General features: G+C 40.6%; 1 protein-coding gene across 2 annotated transcripts in view; it reads right to left on the bottom strand.

Annotated features, from left to right (window-relative positions):
* Nucleotides 1–1075: 1075 nt before the first annotated feature.
* Nucleotides 1076–22032, bottom strand: part of LOC131541135 (zona pellucida sperm-binding protein 3-like) — a 64775-nt gene continuing 43818 nt past the window's right edge. The window contains exons 2-10 of one of the 2 annotated variants that reach the window (XM_058776697.1): nt 18579–18694; nt 18394–18497; nt 17765–17942; nt 17510–17627; nt 16849–16961; nt 16440–16714; nt 16100–16276; nt 1454–1681; nt 1076–1358 (exon numbers count right to left, since the gene is read on the bottom strand). In XM_058776697.1, coding sequence (XP_058632680.1) covers nt 1231–1358; nt 1454–1681; nt 16100–16276; nt 16440–16714; nt 16849–16961; nt 17510–17627; nt 17765–17942; nt 18394–18497; nt 18579–18694 — 1437 coding nt within the window. In that variant the 3' untranslated portion in view covers nt 1076–1230. The remainder of the gene's footprint in view (nt 1359–1453; nt 1682–16099; nt 16277–16439; nt 16715–16848; nt 16962–17509; nt 17628–17764; nt 17943–18393; nt 18498–18578; nt 18695–22032) is intronic. The other variant, XM_058776698.1, reaches the window with a different exon arrangement.

Raw genomic sequence — 22032 nt, 5'->3', positions numbered from 1 at the left:
GGGAAACCACTTTTCTTAAAGGGCGAAGTACAACATTACAATTATTATTGTCATGCGTTGAAATTAACTTTTTAAAAAGACGCAGAGCATGACGTCATATCACGACCATTGCAGCGATGGAATTTTGCATGCTCAAAGTCTAGTGTGACAGGGGCTTTAACTGCTAGAGCGCCAAAAGTTACAGACTGCAGCTTTAAAGTATTTACTAGAACACAGGAAATTAAAATATCTGCCGCAGGTATTCTTCACCAAAGCACGTGGATCCGTGTGAATGGGGATCGTTTTGACAACGTTGTCAGCCGTCATCGAGTCTGTTCCGTGCACATCAATAACTGTCTGGTTTGGTTCAGCTACAAAATCAGACATCAGAAGACTACAGAGAACAGGTCGGTCTGCTGAAAGGATTATTGGTACTCCCCTGCCCTCCCTCGAAGAACTGTATACATCCAGAGTGAGGAAAAGGGCTCAGAAAATCACTCAGGATCCCTCACATCCAAGTCACCCCCTTTTTGAACTTTTGCCATCTGGCCAGCGCTACACAGACCCAAATACCAGGACAACCAGGCCAATCTACCTTATGAACAGTTAAATGTACCCCACATTATACAATAAAAATGTGCAATAACCTTATATTTATTTGTTACCACCTCCATCCTAGCACATCCCTGCATCTCATTCCATTCTATTCCATTCTATCATCTATAGCACAACTGTACATACAATGTATTTACTTTTAAATTGTTGTCTATTTATATTTACATGTGTATTTTTTATTCTCATCTTATTTTTATTGTCTGTGTCCCCTTGTCTCTGTGTACTGGAAGCTTATGTCACTACTTGGTAATAAACCTCTTTCTGTTTCTGATCTGTGCGCGAAAAACGCAAAGGGAAAACTTTATAGTTTTTAGTACACTGCTGTCATGTAAACGTAACCTAAGACACACTATCTTTATTTAGTGTATTTGCTGCATAACATTCAAAACTATTTGCAGCGCAATTTGCAACTTGTCTATAACCAAAGCTACTAAAACTCATAGGTTTGTTTTGTATATACAGTAAATTGACAAACAAATTAAAACAAAATAATTAATTCATGAGACCATTTAATTAGTGCAAAGGGTGAAAGCTCTTATGCTTTGGTTACTGCTTGTGTGCTTCACGAACAAGGTTTTCCTCCACCTCAGTGAGATTGCTTCATCTGTCAGCATTTATAACTTTTGGTTTAAACGTTCAGGAATCCTTAGAAGGGTGATATGTACCCTCCTCTTCATCTGGTAGGGAAGGGCTTGTACCTAATGTATGCAGTCCAGAGTCTTCCTCACTGTTAGAGGCACGAGTTGTGAAGAGCTCTTTGAAATCTGCAAGATAAAACTATTCCATGAGCAAATATATGTACCCAAAACAAAGCCACCACACTTCACTAAACAAATACCATGCCAGTTTTGTGCAGTACCTTCTTCTGGCAAGAGTCTAGTCTTCCACATGCTTTGATGAGCCTTTTTTGTCTCTGCTTTTTCCTCTTCATGGTCTTCATCTCCACCATCATAGTTTTCTTTATCACCACCATCTTCACCGTCATATGCATCCTCCTCCTGCTTCTTGGATTCTGGTTCACTTTCCATAATATTAGCTTGCTCAGTGGCTTCCAATGATGTTTGAGGAGTTATAGCACCCTCTTGATCTGGTGGAGACTTTAATAATTTAGGTTGCAGTTTTAAGCATTTTAACTGCTGTTAACAATATCAAGTAGCATTAAAATACTGTTAATTGAAAAAATGAAAAAAAAAAAAAACATTATATATACACACACACACACAGAGAGGGGAAAATATTTGATCCCCTGCTGATTTTGTACGTTTGCCCACTGACAAAGAAATGATCAGTTTATAATTTTAATGGTAGGTTTATTTGAACAGTGAGAGACAGAACAACAACAACAAACAATCCAGAAAAATGCATTTAAAAAAAGTTATAAATTGATTTGCATTTTAATGAGTCAAATATTTATTTGATCCCCTATCAATCAGCAAGATTTCTGGCTCCCAGGTGTTTTTTTATACAGGTAAGGAGCTGAGATTAGGAGCATTCTCTTAAAGGGAGTGCTCCTAATCTCAGCTTGTTACCTGTATAAAAGACAACCTGTCCACAGAAGCAATCAATCAATCAGATTCCAAACTCTCCACCATGGCCAAGACCAAAGAGCTATCCATGGATGTCAGGGACAAGATTGTAGACCTACACAAGGCTGGAATGGGCTACACGACCATCGCCAAGCAGCTTGGTGAGAAGGTGACAACAGTTGGTGTGATTATTCGCAAATGGAAGAAACTAAAATTAACTGTCAATCACCCTCGGACTGGGGCTACATGCAAGATCTCACCTCGTGGAGTTTCAGTGATCATAAGAATCAGCCCAGAACTACATGGGAGGATCTTGTCAATGATCTCAAGGCAGCTGGGACCATAGTCATCAAGAAAACAATTGGTAACACACTACACCATGAAGGACTGAAATCCTGCAGCGCCCGCAAGGTCCCACTGCTCAAGAAAGCACATGTACAGGCCCGTCTGAAGTTTGCCAATGATTCAGAGGAGAACTGGGTGAAAGTGTTGTGGTCAGATGAGACCAAAATCAAGCCTTTTGGCATCAACTCAACTCGCCGTGTTTGGAGGAGGAGGAACGCTACCTATGACCACAAGAACACCATCCCCACCGTCAAACATGGAGGTGGAAACACTGCATTGTAAAAAATTGTTGTAGTTTCTACAGCAAAATTTTACAGAATTTTACTGTTTAAACATTTTACAAGATGTAGCTGTAATTTGCAATGCGTTATGGGTCAAATAAGGTTTTACAGTTGTTAACAGTATATTTCCATGTCAACTGTAATTAATTTACAAGAAGCAGGTGTTGTCATTGTAGCTCCTGCTTTTTACACTACTTTACTGTAGTGTAGCATTATGGGATTGCGCTCGCATTATTCAAATCTGAAATCCAGCGACTGGAGCAGTGCCTGCCAGAACGATTGAAGATTAGAGACTTTATTCATAATTCCTGGTAAATTCACTTAATTTTACTTATTAAATATAAAAGGATATATTTCTTATGTCGCAATAGCCTGCTATCATGACATTTAGACAAGTGGCCTTGGTAACTTATGTGCAGTAAGCTGGAAATTGCTATTATAGCATAGTTAGGTTGAATGCTGCATTTTTTTCATTTTGGCAGATTAATTTTCTTATTGAGAGCATTTAAAGTAGTGTTTACCCAACTTTTAACGTAATGCCCAGCGCGAACGATTGTCATAGTAACGTTCTACTATCTGTCGAAATAACTGACGAACAGCAAAATGTGTGAAATTTCATTTGTTTATATATTTTCGACTGTCCCATATTGACGTGACATCTTACTATAACTAGAAACTACATGTAAATGATAAATTGTGTCTATTGTCACTGTAGTTGTACTTGACATTAAAGCTCGTCCGGGACAATTTTGTAGTGAAAGACAACGTTACATGCCCGATTGGACAAGTTAGCCTGATTAAAACTTGATTGAAAAAAAATATCTATGGAAGCATCGAAATGCAAGACTGATTCTGATTTTATTACATTCAACATAAAAACAAATAACCTTAACGGCACACATAAACTCACGGAAGAAACATGAGGTAAATGTTCAAACTGTTGAGTTTATTTATAACATCTGATATTGTTAAGTAGCATAACAAGTGAGCTGTTGCTGATTATCACGATTGCAAATGTTACATAGTTCAATAAAAAATTTGTTAACATTAAGTTACTTACTTTTTATACACAATATTGACTGTTCTATTTCACCATCGAAAATAGTTCCAAACAAAGATCAAAGCAAAACTCAGCAGTGTTTTTACTGAATGATTCAGCATTTTGAACGGATCTTGAAGTGCCTTGAAATGCTTCTTACGAAGCCACTCCTTCGTTGCCCGGGCGGTGTGTTTGGGATCATTGTCATGCTGAAAGACCCAGTCACGTTTCATCTTCAATGCCCTTGCTGATGGAAGGAGGTTTACACTCAAAATCTCACGATACATGGCCCCATTCATTCTTTTGTTTACACAGATCAGTTGTCCTGGTCCCTTTACGGAAAAACAGCCCCAAAGCATGATGTTTCCACCCCCATGCTTCACAGTAGGTATGGTGTTCTTTGGATGCAACTCAGCATTCTTTCTCCTCCAAACACGACAAGTTGAGTTTTTACCAAAAAGTTCTATTTTGGTTTCATCTGACTAGTGTTGTCAAAAGACCCGGTACTTCGGTACCAAGTCGGTACTAAAGAAATTAAAACGTCACGGTACCAGGTTTTTTGAAGTACCGGTGGTACCGAGTACCCGTTCGACCCGGTTCTTGGCGTATGATTTCCGCGATGCAGAAAACGCGGACGGAATCTCGGAATCCAGTTATAAAAACGGAATTTACAGTTTAACGCGGAATGTCACGGAATTTGTCAAAGTAGGTCATTACACTTAGATCAAATCGCGATATGGACCAGTATCTGCAAATATTAAACCGCAAAAGTCGATTCAAATGTGAATCCTGTATGTTCTGCGAGTCTCTGTGTGAATGAATGAACGGCCCGCGGTTTTGTTTACTATACACTGAAGCGCCAGTGACACTCGCAGTGATTTCAGCATCTGCAGTCTCAGTGAGGAAATAAATACATAAACAACATCTCCAGAACTGCTCTGAGAGTCACCTCATGAGCATTTTACCGTTTCATTGAGTAAAACCAGCGTCAATTTAAATGTATTCACGGCAACCCGTCAAAATAAAAGTCCGGTTTAACTAAAGACTTTGTACCATTAGGCTACTATTATTTAGTAGAATGTATGTGATAGGCTACTGCTACTACTGTTGAAAAAATTAATAAAACTTTATTTTTTAAGAAATAATCACTCAATATTTCTTCCATGTTTTAGTTTTAATTTTAATAGTAGCCTAAATCCCCTTTATTTACCAAAAAAAAAAAAAAAAAAAAGTTTAAATTTCATTAATTAAAAGACAAATTAAATTTGGGTGAAATTTGTTTACTGTTTTTCATACTTTTATTACTTGCGGAAAAACTTGAAACACAATTTTAAATAAGTATAAAGAATGGCTTTGATTTTTATACATTTTATTTTTGTTTGACTTTATTAATTTAAAAAAATTGTGTTTTTTAATTAGCATGTTTTTGTGTTTTGCTTTGGTACCGAAATTGGTACCGAGAACCGTGGATTTTCACTGGTATCGGTACCGAATACAAAAATTTTGGTACCGTGACATCCCTACATCTGACCATATGACATTCTCCCAAACCTCTTCTGGATCATCCAAATGCTCTCTAGCAAACTTCAGACGGGCCCGGACATGTACTGGCTTAAGCAGGGGGACACGTCTGGCACTGCAGGATTTGAGTCCCCTGGCGGCGCAGTGTGTTACTGATGGTAGCCTTTGTTACTTTGGTCCCAGCTCTCTGCAGGTCATTCACTAGGTCCCCCCGTGTGATTCTGGGATTTTTGCTCACAGTTCTTGTGATCATTTTGACCCCACGGGTGAGATCTGCGTGGAGCCCCAGATCGAGGAGATTATCAGTGGTCTTGTATGTCTTCCATTTTCTAATAATTGCTCCTACAGTTGATTTCTTCACACCAAGCTGCTTACCTATTGCAGATTCAGTCTTCCCAGCCTGGTGCAGGTCTACAATTTTGTTTCTGGTGTCCTTTGACAGCTCTTTGGACTTGGCCATGGTGGAGTTTGGAGTTGGACTGTTTGAGGTTGTGGACAGGTGTCTTTTATACTGATAACGAGTTCAAACAGATGCCATTAATACAGGTAACGAGTGGAGGACAGAGGAGCCTCTTAAAGAAGAAGTTACAGGTCTGTGAGAGCCAGAAATCTTGCTTGTTTGTAGGTGACCAAATACTTATTTTACCGAGGAATTTACCAATTAATTCTTTAAAAATCCTACAATGTGATTTTCTGGATTTTTTCTCATTTTGTCTCTCATAGTTGAGGTATACCTATGATGAAAATTACAGGCCTCTCTCATCTTTTTAAGTGGGAGAACTTGCACAATTGGTGGCTGACTAAATACTTTTTGCCCCACTGTGTGTGTGTATATATATATATATATATATATATATATATATATATATATATATATATATATATATATATATATATATATATATATATATATATATATATATATATATATATATATATATATATATATATATATATAGATATATACAGTGAGGAAAATAAGTATTTGAACACCCTGCTATTTTGCAAGTTCTCCCACTTAGAAATCATGGAGGGTCTGAAATTGTCATCGTGAGGTGCATGTCCACTGTGAGAGACAATCTAAAAAAAAAAATCCAGAAATCACAATGTATGATTTTTAACTATTTATTTGTATGATAAAGCTGCAAATAAGTATTTGAACACCTGTCTATCAGCTAGAATTCTGACCCTCAAAGACCTGTTAGTCTGCCTTTAAAATGTCCACCTCCACTCCATTTATTATCCTAAATTAGATGCACCTGTTTGAGGTCGTTAGCTGCATAAAGACACCTGTCCACCCCATACAATCAGTAAGAATCCAACTACTAACATGGCTAAGACCAAAGAGCTGTCCAAAGACACTAGAGACAAAATTGTACACCTCCACAAGGCTGGAAAGGGCTACGGGAAATTGCCAAGCAGCTTGGTGAAAAAGGTCCACTGTTGGAGCAATCATTAGAAAATGGAAGAAGCTAAACATGACTGTCAATCTCCCTCGGACTGGGGCTCCATGCAAGATCTCACCTCGTGGGGTCTCAATGATCCTAAGAAAGGTGAGAAATCAGCCCAGAACTACACGGGAGGAGCTGGTCAATGACCTGAAAAGAGCTGGGACCACCGTTTCCAAGGTTACTGTTGGTAATACACTAAGACGACATGGTTTGAAATCATGCATGGCACGGAAGGTTCCCCTGCTTAAACCAGCACATGTCCAGGCCCGACTTAAGTTTGCCAATGACCATTTGGATGATCCAGAGGAGTCATGGGAGAAAGTCATGTGGTCAGATGAGACCAAAATAGAACTTTTTGGTCATAATTCCACTAAACGTGTTTGGAGGAAGAAGAATGATGATGAGTACCATCCCAAGAACACCATCCCTACTGTGAAGCACAGGACAGGGCGACTGCACTGTATTAAGGAGAGGATGACCGGGGCCATGTATTGCGAGATTTTGGGGAACAACCTCCTTCCCTCAGTTAGAGCATTGAAGATGGGTCGAGGCTGGGTCTTCCAACATGACAATGACCCGAAGCACACAGCCAGGATAACCAAGGAGTGGCTCTGTAAGAAGCATATCAAGGTTCTGGCGTGGCCTAGCCAGTCTCCAGACCTAAACCCAATAGAGAATCTTTGGAGGGAGCTCAAACTCCGTGTTTCTCAGCGACAGGCCAGAAACCTGACTGATCTAGAGAAGATCTGTGTGGAGGAGTGGGCCAAAATCCCTCCTGCAGTGTGTGAAAACCTGGTGAAAAACTACAGGAAACGTTTGACCTCTGTAATTGCAAACAAAGGCTACTGTACCAAATATTAACATTGATTTTCTCAGGTGTTCAAATACTTATTTGCAGCTGTATCATACAAATAAATAGTTAAAAAATCATACATTGTGATTTCTGGATTTTTTTTTTTTTGATTGTGTCTCTCACAGTGGACATGCACCTACGATGACAATTTCAGACCCCTCCATGATTTCTAAGTGGGAGAACTTGCAAAATAGCAGGGTGTTCAAATACTTATTTTCCTCACTGTATGTATGTATATGTATATGACCCTGGACCACAAAACCAGTCATAAGTGTCAATTTTTCGAATATATATATATATATATATATATATATATATATGTACTGTATATACATACACACACACACACACTCAGAGTGGTGTGAAAAAGTGTTGGCCCCCTTCCTGATTTTTAATTTTTTTGCATTTGTCACACTTTAATGTTTCAGATCATCAAACAAATTTAAATATTAATCAAAAGATAACACAAGTAAACACAACATGCAGTTTTTAAATTAATTTTTTTATTATGAAGGGAAAACAAAATCCAAACCCACATGGCCCTGTGAAAAAGTGCTTGCCCCCTAAACCTAATAACTGGTTGTGCCACCCTTTGCAGCAACAACTGCAATCAAGCGTTTGCGATAACTGGCAATGAGTCTTTCACATCGCTGTGGAGTAATTTTGGCCCACTCTTCTTTGCAGAATTGTTTTAATTCAGCCACATTGGAGGATTTTCGCGCATGAATGGACTGTTTAGGGTCATGCCACAGCATTTCAATTGGATTTAAGTCCAGACTTTGATTTGGCCACTCCAAAACCTTAATTCTGTCAGGACCACTATCGTCAAAAGATAGATACTTAGCATAAAGTTTTGGTTTGGCGGTATGGTTCTGTTCTGTGCAAAAACTCCCTGCCCATCCATGCAGCCTGTCATGAATGAGCAGGGAGAGCAACAATAATAACCCCCCCGGGTAAACAGAACAGAACAAGGCAGATATCATTAATGTACTTAATGATATTTTATTGTATTTAGTGTATTTAATATAATTCAGCAAGGAATATCAGAAAGACAAGTCCTGACTGCGAAAGGAGGAGTTGGGGATGGAGGAGGGTGATTCGCTCCTGAGCAAGCGGAAAAGCTGCTGATTGATACGGAAGAGAGCTTATATAGGAATGCCGCGATAGGTGTTGTATTCCTATAGGTAGATACGATCAGCTGGGAATCAGCTGATGCAAGCTTGACTCACGTGACCTGCCAGAACTAACGCTAACGCTTCATTTCTGTCAGGACCACTATCGTCAAAAGATAGATACTTAGCATAAAGTTTTGGTTTGGCGGTATGGTTCTGTTCTGTGCAAAAACTCCCTGCCCATCCATGCAGCCTGTCATGAATGAGCAGGGAGAGCAACAATAATAACCCCCCCAACACAAACGATAGGCCCGAACCGCCCGACACAATGATAGGCCAGAACCGCCCAAACCACAACTGATGGCATTCTAAAAGAAGCATATCCTTCTGAAAATAGCAGAGACTGGGGCAGCAGCCCCTTACGGAGAAGGCAGTGAAGGGGTGCTCTTCTTCATAAGCAGCCAAGAAGAGCAGCAAGCCCCTTACCGGAAGAGAGTAGCAGCGAAGGGATGCTCTTCTTAATAAGCAGCTAAGAAGAGCAGCAAGCCCTTTTTATGCAATACCTGAAAAATATGCAGAAAAATTGGCAGCTAATTGACTCACTAAAAATGACAAACACACGTACTGCAGCCATAGAAGCAAGCAATGAACGGTTCAGAGAGAGATCGCATATTCTACCTGGCCTAAAAGCTTCAGCATCCATTTAAAAACTATAGAAACAGCATATAATAACTCAAATCAACTCAGTTTACAGGTTGTCATCTCCCATTGACATTGTGCTCATTATGTTACGCGTCTTCAATCTGACAACTAACGTGAGTGAAGACAGAAATCCTTACCAATGCACTCGATAGCTTTGCAACAGCATGTTGCAGTAGTCAGATAAACTTAAGGAAATAGCAGTCCCAATAACTGGATGAGCCATAAGCAGCAAGCATATTTCGAGAACAATCAGATGGCCTAACAACAGGTTAAATATTAGCTTATTGCTGTTGCAAATTCACCAAGTACCAGTACTTGCAATACAACCAATAGCTTTAAAGAAACAAGCAGGTTTAGCAACAAACATGATACTGAGCACTAGATAAGCCCTAAAAGCAAGCAAAATCCCAATAACCTAACAGCTTTAAAGCAAAGACCTTCTGAAATAGCGTAGACTGCGGCAGCATGCCCTTTAAGAAGAACAGAAGCAGCGAAGGGGTGCTCTTCTTTAATCAGCAGCCAAGAAGAGCAGCAAGCCCCTTACCGGAAGAGAGTAGCAGCGAAGGGATGCTCTTCTTAATAAGCAGCTAAGAAGAGCAGCAAGTCCCTTTTATGCAATACCTGAAAAAGATGCAGAAAAATTGACAGCTAGTTGACTCATTAAAAAAAAAAAAAAAATGACAGCCTAATTTGCAGCAAACACATGTACTGCAGCCATAGAAGCGAGCAATGACGGTTCAGAGAGAGATCGCATATTCTACCTGACCTAAAAGCTTCAGCATCCATTTAAAAACTCTATAGAAACAGCATATAGCTCAAATCAACTCATCAGTTTACAGGTTGTCGTCTCCCATTGACATGGTGCTCGTTATGTTACGGGTCTTCAATCTGACAACCCACGTGAGTGAAGACAGAAATCCTTACCAATGCACTCGATTGCTTGCAACAAGCATGTTGCAGTAGTCAGAGAAACTTAAGGAAATAGCAGTCCCAATAACTAGATGAGCCATAAGCAGCAAGCGTATTTCGAGAACAATCAGATGGCCTAAACAACAGGTTAAATGTTAGCTTATTGCTGTTGTGAATTTACCAAGTACAAGTACTTGCAGTACAACCAATAGCTTAAGAAACAAGCTGGTCTAGCAACAAACATGATACTGAGCACTGGATAAGCCCTAAAAGCAAGCAAAATCCCAATACCCTAACAGCTTTAAAGCAAAGACCTTCTGAAATAACGTAGACTGCGGCAGCATGCCCTTTAATACGAAGAGAAGCAGTGAAGGGGTGCTCTTCTTTAATCAGCAGCTGAGAAGAGCAGCATGCCCCTTTAATGCAGTACAGCATATGGTCAATACCCGACGTTTAGGCAACCTATGTTGCCCTTATCCAGATAATCGTTATCATTATAACCTTTGGTAGCAAGATCTATATACTGCCCTTTAAGTATCAAGCACGTTACAGGTACACTGATTAAAGCAACAGCATATCAAATAGAAATAAAATAGATAAGTTTAATGAAACAGAATTCCCAATACTAGATGAGTCTTAAGCAGCAACCGGTTACATATCAGACAACCTTAACAACATTAAAAACAAGCCTCGCTGCGGTAGGTTTACAGAGTAATGTTACCAGCGTGACAAAATACAACCAATGAGCCTAAAGCAACAGCATGCCTAGCAAACAAACATGTTACTGAACAACTGCCTTAACAACGAGCAATATTTGACGACAGCATAATTGCCAACATAGCATAAGGCAATGAGAATGAAATAAGAACTTTGCTTAGCTTCGTGAAGACATTCAGAGATGAATAAAGGGTTAAGGTTCATTTTACGTGGATGCTTTAACCCTCCTGATATCTTTACTTCTACCAGCGGGGAAGCAGATCTCGTGTAAAAGCGTTGTTGATGCAGTCACATTAGCACAACTTCAGCGATGATTTGCGGGCATTGCAGGCAAAGAGTCTATGTCAGTGATATTACGCTATGAGAAGCAGTACTTGAGAAGCTTATATCGATCGCGGCGAATTCGCGTTCAAGTTCACAAACTTGTTGAATCTGGTGAGAACCCCGTGGGAACGAACCCCTGAAAATTCCTGACTGAAAGCTTTCCCGTAGAGATGGAATTCGCCGTCTGATTTGCTCCTGAGCAAGCGGAAAAGCTGCTGATTGATACAGAAGAGAGCTTATATAGGAATGCCGCGATAGGTGTTGTATTCCTATAGGTAGATACGATCAGCTGGGAATCAGCTGATGCAAGCTTGACTCACGTGACCTGCCAGAACTAACGCTAACGCTTCATTTTTGTTTTTCTTGAGACATTCAGAGGTGGACTTGCTGCTGTGTTTGGAATCATTGTCCTGCTGCACAACCCAAGTGCACTTGAGCTTGAGGTCACAAACTGATGGCCGGACATTCTCCTTCAGGATTTTCTGATAGAGTGAAGAATTCATGGTTCCATCAATTATAGCAAGTCATCCAGGTTCTGAAGCTGCAAAGCAGCCTCAGACCATCACACTACCACCACCATGTTTGACTGTTGGTATGATGTTATTTTTATGAAATGCTGTGTTGGTTTTACGCCAGATGTAACGGGACACACACCTTCCCAAAAGTCTTGGGGATAATCAAGATATTTTTTGGCAAATGTGAGACGAGCCTGTGTGTTCTTTTTGGTCAGCAATGGCTTTTGCCTTGGAACTCTCCCATGGATGCTGTTTTTGCCCAGTCTCTTTCTTATTGTTGAATCATGAACACGGACCTTAATTGAGGCAAGTGAGGCCTGCAGTTCTTTAGATGTTGTTCTGGGTTCTTTTATGACCTCCTGGATGAGTCGTCTTTGTGCTCTTGGAGTAATTTTGGTAGGCCGGCCACTCCTGGGAAGGGTCACCACTGTTCCAAGTTTTCTCCATTTGTGGATAATGGCTCTGACCATGGTTTGCTGGAGTCCCAAAGCCTTAGAAATGGCTTTATAACCCTTTCCAGACTGATAAATGTCAACTATTTTGTTTCTCATCTGTTTATGAATTTCTTAAGATCGCGGAATGATGTGTTGCTCTTTAAACATGCTTCACTTTGTCAGACAGGTTCCATTTAAGTGATTTCTTGATTCAACAGGTCTGGCAGTAATCAGGCCTGGGTTTGGCTAGTGAAATTTAACTCAGCTTTCTAAAATAATATGGTTAATCACAGTTCTTTCATGATTTAATAGGAGGGGGCAAGCACTTTTTCACACAGGGCCATGTGGGTTTGGATTTTGTTTTCCCTTCATAATAAAAAACTTCATTTAAAAACTGCATGTTGTGTTTACTTGTGTTATCTTTGATTAATATTTAAATTTGTTTGATGATCTGAAACATTAAAGTGTGACAAACATGCAAAAAATGTAAAAATCAGGAGGGGGGCCAACACTTTTTCACACCAATGTGTGTGTGTGTATATGTATGTGTATGCGCATGCATGCATATATATATATATATATACATACACACACACACACACACACACACACACACACTGAACAAAATTATAAACGCAACACTTTTGTTTTTGCACACATTTTTCATGAGCTGAACTCAAATATCTAAGACTTTTTCTATGTACACAAAAGGCCTATTTCTCTCAAATATTGTTCACAAATCTGTCTAAATTGTGTTAGTGAGCACTTCTCCTTTGCCAAGATAATCCATCCACTTCACAGGTGTGGCATATCTAGATGCTGATTAGAGGGTGACACGGGAGTGGATTTTCAAACCTCTAACAAATATCCACATATTTGAGAGAAATAGGCCTTTTGTGTACATAGAAAAAGTCTTAGATCTTTGAGTTCAGCTCATGAAAAATAGGTTCAGTGTGTGTATATTTTATATATATATATATATATATATATAGAGAGAGAGAGAGAGAGAGAGAGAGAGAGAGAGAGAGATAGTAGTGATGATGTGCGGATGACTGTTATATCCATGGGCGCTGCGGATAATCTGTGGGTCGGGTAAAAAAAACAAAAAAAACATTCTGATTAATTGTGGGTGGGTCGTGGGTGGATGAGAAATATTAACTACATTTTCTAAATTTCATGTTTTAAATACATTTTTCATCAGGCAGATGATTTCATTTGTGTGTGTTTGCCTGTTTGGGAAGTTGCAGTGACAGAAACGGTGACATTCCAGATAAAGTTTGAAGGGAGTAAAGCCTATGTTAATGCCTTTGAGTAAGCTAATATGGCCAAAGAAGATTTTGGTTTATAATTAGCCTAAATGTTCATTTAAAATCAGCCCACAATCAGCGTATTATTTTACCACTGCCCCTTACGGCTCAGAAGTTTTGTTCTGTCCTCCACATGGTGCCAAATCACAAGACTATTAGCGAAGCAGCGCGGAAAGTCGCTTCTGGGCTGTTTCAGAAACGTGCTGCAGCATGGCTATTATAAACAAGCATTGACTAGAATGGCCGCAATCAGCTCCGGTGGCCATGTCAGAGCCGTAGCGCACAGCAGACGTGTGCAGTGATGCGCAGATCAGCGTCACTGAATCTGCTGTTAAAAATGAACCATACATTTATCATATCATTATGCCAAACTAAAAATTTGAATAATTATAATGTGACGATCAGGTGCGGTTATCTAAATCAGAGAAAAATATAGGTGCAGGTGGGTGGTGGGCAGATAATTTATTTGAAGCTGCGGATTCGGGGAAGTGTGAGCTGGTCCACACATCACTAATAGATAGATTGATAGATAGACAGATAGACAGCTTCACCTATCTATCTATCTATAGATGAAACACATACACATATACATATATATATATATATATATATATATATATATACACACATACATACAGGTGCTGGTCATATAATTAGAATATCATCAAAAAGTTGATTTATTTCACTAATTCCATTCAAAAAGTGAAACTTGTATATTATATTCATTCATTACACACAGACTGATATATTTCAAATGTTTATTTCTTTTAATTTTGATGATTAGAGCTTACAGCTCATGAAAGTCAAAAATCAGTATCTCAAAATATTAGAATATTACTTAAGACCAATACAAAGAAAGGATTTTTAGAAATCTTGGCCAACTGAAAAGTATGAAAATGAAAAGTATGAGCATGTACAGCACTCAATACTTAGTTGGGGGTCCTTTTGCCTGAATTACTGCAGCAATGCGGCGTGGCATGGAGTCGATCAGTCTGTGGCACTGCTCAGGTGTTATGAGAGCCCAGGTTGCTCTGATAGTGGCCTTCAGCTCTTCTGCATTGTTGGGTCTGGTGTCTCTCATCTTCCTCTTGACAATACCCAATAGATTCTCTATGGGGTTCAGGTCAGGCGAGTTTGCTGGCCAATCAAGCACAGTAACACTATGGTCATTGAACCAGCTTTTGGTACCTTTGGCAATGTGGGCAGGTGCCAAGTCCTGCTGGACAATGAAATCAGCATCTCCATAAAGCTTTTCAACAGAAGGAAGCATGAAGTGCTCTAAAATTTCCTGGTAGATGGCTGCGTTGACTGTGGACTTCAGAAAACACAGTGGACCAACACCAGCAGATGACATGGCAGCCCAAATCATCACTGACTGTGGAAACTTCACACTGAACTTCAAGCAACATGGATTCTGTGCCTCTCCACTCTTCCTTCAGACTCTGGGACCTTGATTTCCAAATGAAATGTAAAATTTACTTTCATCTGAAAAGAGGACTTTGGACCACTGAGCAACAGTCCAGTTCTTTTTCTCCACAGCCCAGGTAAGATGCTTCTGACATTGTCTCTGGTTCAGAAGTGGCTTGGTAGCCCTTTTCCTGAAGACGTCTGAGCGTGGTGACTCTTGATGCACTGACTCCAGCTTCAGTTCTCTCCTTGTGAAGCTCTCCCAAGTGTTTGAATCGGCTTTGCTTGACTGTATTCTCAAGCTTGTGGTCATCCCTGTTGCTTGTGCACCTTTTCCTACCCAAATTCTTCCTTCCAGTCAACTTTGCATTTAATATGCTTTGATACAGCACTCTGTAAACAGCCACAACTTTCAGTAATGACCTTCTGTGACTTACCCTCTTTGTGGAGGGTGTCAATGTTCGTCTTCTGGATCATTGCCAAGTCAGCAGTCTTCCCCATTATTGTGGTTTCAAAGAACAAGAGATACCCAGAATTTATACTGTAGGGATGGTCATTTATTCAAACTCAAATGTAAATATTCTAATATTTTGAGATACTGATTTTTGACTTTCATGAGCTGTAAGCTCTAATCATCAAAATTAAAAGAAATAAACATTTGAAATATATCAGTCTGTGTGTAATGAATGAATATAATATACAAGTTTCACTTTTTGAATGGAATTAGTGAAATAAATCAACTTTTTGATGATATTCTAATTATATGACCAGCACCTGTATATAGGGGTGTGTGTGTATGTATATGCCTAAAAGAACAAAACCTTCAGATGTTTTACACAATTAATGCATAGTTGGGAGCATGTGTCAATTTTCATACAAAGTAACATTTTGAAAATATAAACATGGCTTTATACAGTTGACACAGATTAATTCTGTTTGCGTTTAATGAATGATGCCCAATTCCTAAATAGTTTTAGGCACTGGGGGGTTAGAGACAAGTCCTACCTCCCAAATATGCCTTTAGAAAAAGAGACTAGCATAGAATTTTTGTATAATACAAACCCATCTCAGCATAAACACCACTCTTCCATAGGCTACTATGAGGCATCGGTTTGTTATCTTTACTGAGAAAAGGGACTGGAGGAACACCCTGCTTCACTCTGGGAGGATCCAGAAATCCCATTTTGCTTTTCTTTGGAAAGATGGCCAGTGGACCCACTGTTTTCTCCTGTTCCCATCCTGTTGACACAGTCACATTTGTCAAAATGGTTAGTGCAGGCATGCCTACCTGCCATTTAAATATCAAGATCTCAGTTTTAAAATACACAGATTGTTCAAATGACTTGTGTTGTCAGTGTAATTTCAAAAGACAAAGACAACTACTAGACTTGAGAATGCTTACCCACTGAAACATATCCCTCATCCTCCTCTTGTGGGAGAATTGTGTTCCTCCAGGAGGGAACAGGCTCACTTGCTGTTAGCAAGGAATTGAAGGAACTTCCAGAACCCTCTTGAATCCTGGGCTGAAATTTGTTGGGCCTTTGGGAAGTTGAGATCTGATCTTGTCTGGGAGAAGCTGGCTCATATTGTTGCAGTGTAGAACGGAAGGATGGTGCATAATCTTTTGTTGCTTGGCAGCTGTAACAAGCCCAGTCACCTCCATCTGCAGCCTTCCAGCTTGTAGATTAAAGAGGGGAGTAAGGGAAACTTGAGGTTGGTTCCCAAAAGAAACAAAAGTACCAGAAAATACAGTTTGCATGGCAAACAGAAAGAGTCCAAGATTAAATGTTCTGTACTGGACAACAACAAACCCAAAGTATGAAAGCAAAGCTTCACACCTTCCATCAATAAAGGAGCATGCTTTATGAAAGGGGTTAACTACATCCATTACAGGGTAAGCTTGAAGAGTACAAGTGATGTACATCTGTATAACAAAGTGAGAAGTATATTAATTTGAATTCAAAATTAACTACTGAGAGACATCAGAATTCAGTTTGTACAACAAATTAATTAGGTTGACCATACGTGCCATTTTTCCCGGCCAGGATTAACATGCAGGCATTGTACATAATGGACCAATCATGGTGTGTGTGAGAAGGTGGGATCTACGGTCAAAGCGATGCAATTACGTGTACATATTAAGTGTGTTCGACTTAAAAGCAGACCGATCAGTGTTTGACAAAGTACCTTGAGAGCGTTTTGAAAGCATAAAGAACCGTCTGTATGGTACTTTGATGTCATACGCCGATTGATCTGCACACGCAAACAAAGCCAAAACCTACATATTTTAGGCAATATAGAAATCCTGGTCAGTATGCATTCGGGGAAAAATGGCACATATGGTCACCCTAAATTAATGCCACTTTCATTTCCTCCAATATTATTAACCAAGGCAAATATAACAAACCCTTCATCACCATGTTATTGTTTTGGGCCTGAGAACATGTTTCATTTGGAATACACTATATACACCTCTGGCCTTGTCTCTTGGTGGAATTTGAATGCATCCAGTTGTAGTTGTAGTTTGTCACTCTGGATTCTGGGCAGGAAACGAGACTTTGAGCCTGTTGTCTGTCCATCCATCAGACAACTAATGAGGGAGGGGGAAAAACACCACACAAATATACTTGGTGATTTGCCAAATAACATTTCATTTGAGTGAGTGGTGCTTGCCGGAAAATAAATAAATAAATAAATAAAAATTCCCATCTTGATGAATGTACCCACCCATGATTTTCAATAAACGTGTATCTGGGGACAGAGTTAATATCTGGTGTCACTGTGGCAACACAGCTCTCAAAATATACGTGGAGGTTAACGTGATGTCCCAGACGAACTAAGGCTTCTATGTTTATGTTGTCACCCAGGAAGTACACAGCAGAGGCCCGTTCAGAGCGCCAATCACCTGTATCAGAAATAATGCAGACAAAAGTGTGACCAAGCTACAACTGTCTGTTTTACATATCCAGGTAAAGTGTCAGAATAAAGTCTAATAAAGTTAATGGTTAGGCTACATTTTGTGGTAGTCCATGTCCGTCTACATGCTAGCATACTCCTAACATTTGTCAAAATGAGTCCTTGGCAGATGTTGGCATTTCTCTCATGAAATTAAAAATCCTAATGAATAATCCAGAACTACGGGTTTTTATCCAATCAAATCTTCTCTACATTGAGAATGTCCCTTCACCTATATATAAAAAATAAAAAAAACTTGCACATAGCAATGAACCAAAACATAGCTATGGTTCATGGCTGTAATGTGTCTATAACCTATTGGCTATTTTTTATATATATAAATGGACAAGCCCTTTAAAAAATTAACAAACTGTGCTTATACTTGTAAATTGTGCACATACTTGTCATTAGCTTTAGTGAAAACTGCAACTCCTCCACTGCAGACTGCGTTGAACTGTAAGGAATCCATGTTGGTCTGATAGGGTTACTGGTAACATCAAACATTCTGAGAGACAAAGGACACAACATAAATGCTCCATCTCTAGCAGAGCTTACACTACACAACCCTCTCCCCCAGTCCACTTACCGGCTGTAATAACATTCTATGGGAACTACTGCCTGCTCAAGGCGAACCACTCCATCTGGAGAGGGTCGTGGAGTGAAGATAAGGAGGTTGGTGTATATAAGAAAGTCATCTGTAATCTGAACAAAAGAAATTGCTCCTCAAATTGCTTCCCAATAATTATCACCAAACAAAAAAATACAATGTAGTAATTTCAGCTGAAGGTCTGAAGTTAAAATTAAAAATATATTCAATATATAATTAAAAAGCCTTGCAGCAAAAAACATGTGTACCAGTGATGCGCGGATGAGCTCAAACTTCCCCCGAATCCGCAGCTTCAAATAACTTATCCGCCTGCCACCCTATATTTTTCTGATTTATATAACCGCTCATCACATTATAATGATTCTATTTTTTTAGTTTTGCATGATAATATGATAAATAGATGGTTCATTTTTAACAGCAGATTCAGTGATGTTAAAGCTGATCTGCGCATCACTGCACACGTCTGCTGCGCGCTACGGCTCCGACGCGGCCACTCGGAGCTGAATGCGGCCGTTCTAATCAAAGCTTGTACTTATAAGAAGAATTCAAGAGAGCAGAATTCTTTCAGCGAACGCACGCTCTGAACAAAACATTTCCGCGATGACTCATCTGAACGCCTTTGATTCCTTTTGAATCAGTTGCTTTATCTATCAGTGGTCCAACACCTACAGTTTTAGCTGTTGTTTATCGACCTCCCAAATACTGTAATGCATTCTTAGATGAATTTTGTGCATTTTTAACTTCACTGTGTACCTTATCACCTAATATTATTCTACTGGGCGATTTTAATATTCATGTGGACACTGCTAGTAACTCACTCACAAGGGATTTCATTTCCTGCCTGGACAGTTTTGGTCTCCAGCAATATGTGGACTTTCCGACCCATTCTAAAGGGCACACTCTGGACTTTGTTTGCTGTTCAGGTGTTACACCTCTGGACTGTAAGGCAACTGCAATACCCTTATCCGATCATAAATTGCTTTCTTTCAATGTAAATGTTACACACTCTAGATCCAAGCAACAACGTTCTATGACATTCCGGAATATAAAAAAGATCAACCCCTCAGCTTTTACTGTTGCAATCACTGACCTTCCATACAGTGACCATCTCTCTTCCTCTGATGATTTGGTCTCCTTTTATAATTATGAACTACGACAGCTCCTGGATAATTTTGCACCTCTTAAAACTCGGACTGTATCTTTCATTAACTCTGCGCCCTGGTTTACACCTGAACTTCGCCAGCTAAAAACTCGTGGGCGGCATTTGGAACACCTTTACAAACGAACTGGACTTATGGTACATAGAGAGCTGTATAACGAACATGTTCATCTTTATAAAGATGCTCTTTCTGCTGCCAAATATGAGTTTTATTCACATTTAATTGAGTCTGGAGATTGTAATACTAAAGCTTTGTTCTCCACTGTAAATCGTATACTGAAACCACCTGACAGCCTTCCTGCACACCTGTACTGCACTGCTCAATGTGTTGAATTCATGTCTTTTTTTAGTAACAAAATAACGTCTCCGGTTACATCCGTAACCTCGGTTCCCTGAAAGGAGGGAACGAGACACTGCGTAGCTTACGCTTGGGGGGTAATCCTCCTCCCGAAATACTGAAGCCTTATTGCATCACGCGGTAAATCTTACCGGCCAATGACGCCGGCGCCGAGCTAGGGGCGGAGCCACCCACTATATAGGTCGGCGTCCAGCGTCATTGCCCCAGAATCTTCGACTGTTCGAACGGGTACAAGACTCTGAGGATTACAACACAGCAGCGCGCAGTGTCTCGTTCCTCCTTTCAGGGAACCGAGGTTACGGATGTAACCGGAGACGTTCCCTATCAAGTTCGGTCTCTCGACACTGCGTAGCTTACGCTTGGGGAACGCGTAAAATCCCGCTGTGTTGCATTCCACACATCCGGAAGGAAGAGTCTAAAGAGCCGGGCCCAATAGAGCCAAGCCCGTTAACTGCTTCATCGGATACTCAGGGAAACCAACGCCCTCCAGCTCCTGCGGAGTGGGACTAAGCACAGTAATAAAGCACAACACCACACATGGACTGGCCGCAGCGCTGCTGGAGCCACGTACATATTCAGCATTTACCACTTGATTTATGTAGAAATCAGTGCACCTACCGCGGTCGACAACAGCTCGAACGCATGTAGAAGTCGCTGACTATATCTATTATAGGCATGTCTAAGGCCACCGGACCTAGTCGAAACCACCCTGATCATCTGGGGGGCGTGGCCAAGTGCAGGCGGCAGCCAACTGCCAAGCTGTAGACACATCACTGCACAGACAGAACGAACGGTGCGAATGACGGAATCTCCAGGTTGTAAAATCTAGCAAAAGTGTCTTGTGAAGACCATCCTGCTGCCAGACAAATATCCTGAATCGACATACCTTTTGCCCAAGCCCACGACGAAGCCATTTTTCTTGTGGAATGGGCGTGTACTCCCCACGGACAGGCCTCATTCTTAGAAGCATACGCCAACGTGATCGCTTCCACAATCCAATGTGACAGCCGCTGCTTCGACACTGGCAGTCCTTTGGTACGCCACCAAAACATATAAACAGCTGTTCTGCTTGTCTGAAATGACTAGTCTTCTCCAGATAAACTCGCAGAGCACGGACTGGGCATAGCGGGTGTGTCGCTGGCTCGAATCCTGAGGAGCAAACGCTGAAGCGTAATGACCTGTGCTTTAAACGACGAGAAAGCACTTTAGGCACATATCCCGTCTTGGCTGCAGTCTGACCATACAGTCATCCTTACCAAATTTCATACACGCAGTGTTCGTAGACAGTGCATGTAAGTTACCCACCCTTTACCACATGCCAAGGCAAGCAAGAGCTGTCTTAAACGAGAGCACTCTCAACTCTGCCGAAAACAGCGGCTCAAAGGGTGACTCAGAAAGTGCACTAAGCACTAAGGACAGATCCCACACTGGTACCAAATTAGAACGAAAGGGGTGCAACCTCCGCGCTCCTCTTAAAAAGCTGGCCACCAGATGATGTCTACCGACTGAACGATCCAAAATAGGTGAGTGGAAAGCTGAAATAGCAGCCACATACACTTTTAGAGTAGATGGCGTGCGTCCAGCATCCAAGCATTCCTGCAGAAACGATAGAATGACAGACACATCACAGCTGGCTGGGTCCTCATCCTTCGACATGCACCATGAAGTGAAAACTTTCCATTTCAGATTGTACAGACGCCTGGTAGACGGGCTCTGGCTTCAGCAATTGTATCCAAGACTCGCTGAGATACATTTAGCGACTGCCCTCTGCGCTGACTTGCCAAACATGCAGGTTCCATAGCTCCGGTCTGGGGTGCCACACCGAGCCCTTTGCCTGCGATAAGAGATCTCTCCGTAACGGAATCGGCCACAGGGGAGCCGTTAGAAGCTCTATCAACTCCGGGAACCATGGCTGA

This window comes from Onychostoma macrolepis, chromosome 05 (genome assembly GCF_012432095.1).
Source record: "Onychostoma macrolepis isolate SWU-2019 chromosome 05, ASM1243209v1, whole genome shotgun sequence".
Lineage (NCBI taxonomy): Eukaryota > Metazoa > Chordata > Actinopteri > Cypriniformes > Cyprinidae > Onychostoma > Onychostoma macrolepis.
The sequence above is the reverse complement of the archived record's forward strand: the minus strand, read 5'-3'. Positions and strand labels throughout refer to the sequence as shown.